Source organism: Solanum verrucosum, unplaced genomic scaffold, assembly GCF_900185275.1.
Source record: "Solanum verrucosum unplaced genomic scaffold, falcon-dt-bn FXZP01000012.1, whole genome shotgun sequence".
Classification (NCBI taxonomy): Eukaryota; Viridiplantae; Streptophyta; class Magnoliopsida; order Solanales; family Solanaceae; genus Solanum; species Solanum verrucosum.
Genome location: NW_026020063.1, coordinates 2,474,364 through 2,478,445, shown reverse-complemented (window position 1 = coordinate 2,478,445; position 4,082 = coordinate 2,474,364). Strand labels below are relative to the sequence as shown.

The following is a 4,082-nucleotide window of genomic DNA, read 5'->3' as shown; positions in this document are numbered from 1 at the left end:
AATGTATGGTGGTAGTTGGTGGCGATACTAGCTGTGATGACTGAGTTTGTTGATAGTGGTGGTGGAGGTGACGGGGGCGGCGGCGGCAATGAATATATAATGATGAAAGAGGTAAGTTGGTAGCAGTGGATAGAACAGTGATGATTGTGATGACGGATGTGGTTGGTGGTAGATGACGGTAATGGTGGTTGACAATGATAGTGGTGATGGTGGAAGTGGCTAGTGGTGGTGGCTGGTGATTGTGGATAGAGTAATAATGAATATTATTCACACAAGAATACCTCTTAATGATATTAAGACAATGTTTTAGATATTAATGATTAAAACCTATTCAGACCAATTAAATGCTTAAACTTTAATTAAAACAAATGTATTTAATGGTAAAATGTCTGAATCATTAAAACTTGAACCTCCATTAAGTACGAACAAATGAATCCTTAGAAATAGGTATTGATTTAATCCAATGAGGGACAATTGAGACATAACAAATACTTCAAAAGTAAAGAGTTTCAATAACCATGTAGAAACAAATGTTTCTACACTAAACAGTCAGCACATAGGTGCTAGAAAGATAGTCATTGTTACTAATACTTCATGGAAGTTGTAACATTGTTACTGTGTTATCGAATCTGCATCAACAACATATTCTAGAAGTTCTTGTTCAAGCGTAGGGTTAGCACGTCTCATCACTTCCCATCCCTCGGAGGATGCTATGGTTATGAAGTTCCTCACTATCATACGAATACAAACAACAATAAGTCGTGGTACATCACAGTTCCTTCCCAACTGAAGCACATCTATCACATTTTCAGGGCTCAACCAACCCTGCTCCAAAAGGTGTATGCAGACTCTTTTAAGTGATGGTACTGAATAAGAATGTGATAAGACTAACAGATGAAGAACAAAAGTCTTCATTCCTCTTTCTTCATAACTGCAGTAGGACAAACAGGTGAGATAAATTTCAAGTATCATAGTAGCTGAACAACCAAAGGATGTTTAACTTAGATATCAGAACTATTGGGTTAGAAAGTAATCATGAATCGTGTGGACGTTTACAATTGTAAATTATAGACGCGATAAAATCAGATAACAATGAACTATACTAAAAAACATAATATTAATATTTTTATATGATTTGAACAATTGGCCTACATATGAAAATCTAATATAAAAGAAAGTATAGAACCTCCTTAATAGAACTCTTACATTGTGGATGTTATTGTGTTTTGGTATGAGAAGAGGGATCTTCAAATTTATATAGTTCTAAACTTTTTCTATAAGGAAAAGAATAATCCAGATATGAAAGAAAATCATGTTTTCCTTTCAGAAAAAGTAAAAGCAATTATAGTAATATTTTGACTCTCCTTCAAAAGAAAAATAAAACTTACGAATGATAAGAAAATCAGGATAAAACCTTAACAAGAACTTCTACTATTATAGGCCATGGCAGGCTAGCTAGTTCACCACCATTACTATGTGGTCGAAAAGCCTTCCATGGCTTTGTTGATTCTATTAACAGAAACTATGAAACACAAATGTGAAATACGTGTATGTAATATAATCAATCCAATTTAAAAAGAAGCAACATTAAACGTCAATAGATATTTAAGGAAACACAAGGCAAAAACGTTTGGCATACCAGGCTGAGTAGAGGAAGCGAATGAATATAAAGACAGCATCATGGGGAACCCCAAGAATCTTTATGCATCTGATACCATTTTTTACTTTGGATTGCTGTAGAAGATTACCCAGTATCGGCGAGGCAATCCTCTAAAGACAACACAAGGGAGAAATTAAAGTGTGATATAGCATGTATATATAGGAGTCATTACAAATGATCAAGATGTGAATGACTAGCAATTCTACATTCAGGTTTGCAAGTATTATAAATGAAGATGAAAATATTAGTACTGACCAAAAGAGTATAATGAGCAGGAATAAATGATCCATTATCGGTACTTATATGTACATCTGCTCCATATCCATCTTTAAAAAGCTTGTCCCATGTATCTCGAGTTTCATTAGGGACACTATCAGACTTACCATGTCCTCTTTCATGAGTAATGGATTTCGAACAGATTTTACCAGGAGGAGGTGGAGGCTCTGGGATATTACGTTCATTATAAACTGGAGACTTTCGATCTTCATGAAAATCCAAAGTGTGTCTCGAGTCTTCTCCTTCTATTCGTATGTTAAAGCATCCACCAAAAGATTCAGAACCCGAGGATAACCTGGGATAATCAATTTCAGGCGATGCCATCAACTATCAGATCAACTAATTAGTTATCGATAACAAAATGTCACGACTACCTAAGTAATGAAAAATGAAAATTTAAGACTTGTAATGTATGCCTGAGAATAACACAGGATTTTCAATATAACAATACGAAATGCAGTTGAAAAACCCAAACCAACAATCAAAAGTTAAGCATCTACCTTGCAGACTTGTAAAGGACTAATATTCCTTTTCTGAAAATTTCATACAGATTAAGGGAATGGAAAGGAATAACCATTAGTATAAAAGTACAATACTAATAATGATCATTAAGAATCATTGGATAGCTTAAGTGCTACGAATTCAACATTAAGGGTGTGTTTATTATGGTTGAAAATGTTTTCCGATTTTCTTATTGTTCTTTTGGTCAAAATTTTTGGAAAATATTTTCTCTACAAGAATTACTCAAGGAAAGAAGAGAACAAATTCTACAAGTGGCATCCTATATTGATTGTGTTTTCCCCACCCTCCAACATACCTCATCTTCACCCCTCCCCTCGTAGCCCCATACCCCTTAGATTATATATAATTAAATGATTTTTTGGATAATACTTTTTTCATATACCCAACACAAAAAAATAAGTAAGAAATTCAAATATTTTCATAGAAAACATTTTCCTTTGTGTAGAACACGCAACCTAAGTTGTTGGTTATTTGTGCACGGTGCTTAAAAATCATAAATAAAAAGATAATTTTACCAATTCACCCCTAAAGAACTTATTGAGAATTTTATATACAAACAAATGGGAATACTTTAAAAAAGAATTAATTGAAAGGGTAATATAGGAAAAAATTAATTAATACTTTCCTGATTTAATAAGATGAACAATTAATATGTGACAACTATTTTTAATATGATGATCAATTAATATGAAACGGAGGGAATTTTAAATATTTTCCTTCCGTTCCATATTAGTTGATGATTTTATTTTATTACTACCTCCGTTCACACAACTTTTAATGTAATGATCAACTATTTGTTTACACAAACAAAAAAAAAACTTTATTCTAGTCACCTGAGGTGACAAAAAATTAAAGAACTGAATGACCGGAAGATGAAAGATCTAATTTTCAATAAATTTGAATGAAAAATGAACAAGAAATCTTTCCCTATAAAGGCAAGCTGCATGAAAATTTTCATCAGAAACGAAAAAAAAGAAGAATGAGAAATTCACATTTTATTGACCTTACATGATGAAATTAATAAAAATAATTAATTCACACATTTACCTAAATTAAATGTTAATGATATTCTTATTTCTTATGAATCTTTTTCTTTCCCTTATTTTTATTTAAATAATAATCTTTCCTAAGAGGAGAGATAAATAAAGCATAGAAGATGTAGGCACAACCAACAATAGTTGTATGTGGTTCCATTTTTTATTATTGTAAGTATATCTTTTCATACTTTTAATTCAGTTTCTGCACTTTTGATGGGTAACTAATTTCATAACTACGGTTGTAGAGGAGAGTAACAATGAAATATAGTTGTATAGTTAAAATTTTAGACTAACTTGCATGTATTCTATATTTGCTTGGAAAAAAGTAAAAGATTAGGAAAAAAAACTAAACACAAAAATTTGGGACTTGTGTTTCATCTAAAAATTTGAGACCTGATGTTGATAATCTACTTGAGACTTAGGTTAATAGTGGTAAAGTCTCAAGTACTGTAAGGATAGGGCCGTCTCGACAAGTTTGGAGGCATATGGACAAACTTCATGAAGAGGCTTATTTTTTTTAGTTGACATATACAAATTGAATAATTATAACATACTCAGTGTAATCCTACAAATGAGGTCTTTAGAGG

At 32.1% G+C, this 4,082-nt stretch overlaps 1 protein-coding gene across 1 annotated transcript; it reads right to left on the bottom strand.

Moving 5' to 3' along the window:
• Window positions 1–612: 612 nt before the first annotated feature.
• Window positions 613–2,266, bottom strand: LOC125823478 (BTB/POZ and TAZ domain-containing protein 3-like). Its single transcript, XM_049502855.1, has 3 exons — window positions 1,916–2,266; window positions 1,640–1,770; window positions 613–931 (listed from the first exon to the last, which is right to left on the bottom strand). Exons 1-3 carry the CDS (start codon window positions 2,258–2,260, stop codon window positions 613–615), a joined length of 795 nt encoding a protein of 264 aa, XP_049358812.1. The 5' UTR covers window positions 2,261–2,266.
• Window positions 2,267–4,082: the final 1,816 nt, after the last annotated feature.

Coding starts and splice junctions, on each gene's coding strand:
- LOC125823478 (XM_049502855.1), bottom strand. CDS start 2,260: ATGGCATCGCCTGAAATTGATTATCCCAGGTTATCCTCGGGTTCTGAA. Junction 1,771..1,915: donor CTGCTCATTATACTCTTTTG/GTCAGTACTAAT, acceptor TGTTGTCTTTAG/AGGATTGCCTCGCCGATACT. Junction 932..1,639: donor CGCTTCCTCTACTCAGCCTG/GTATGCCAAACG, acceptor GTCCTACTGCAG/TTATGAAGAAAGAGGAATGA.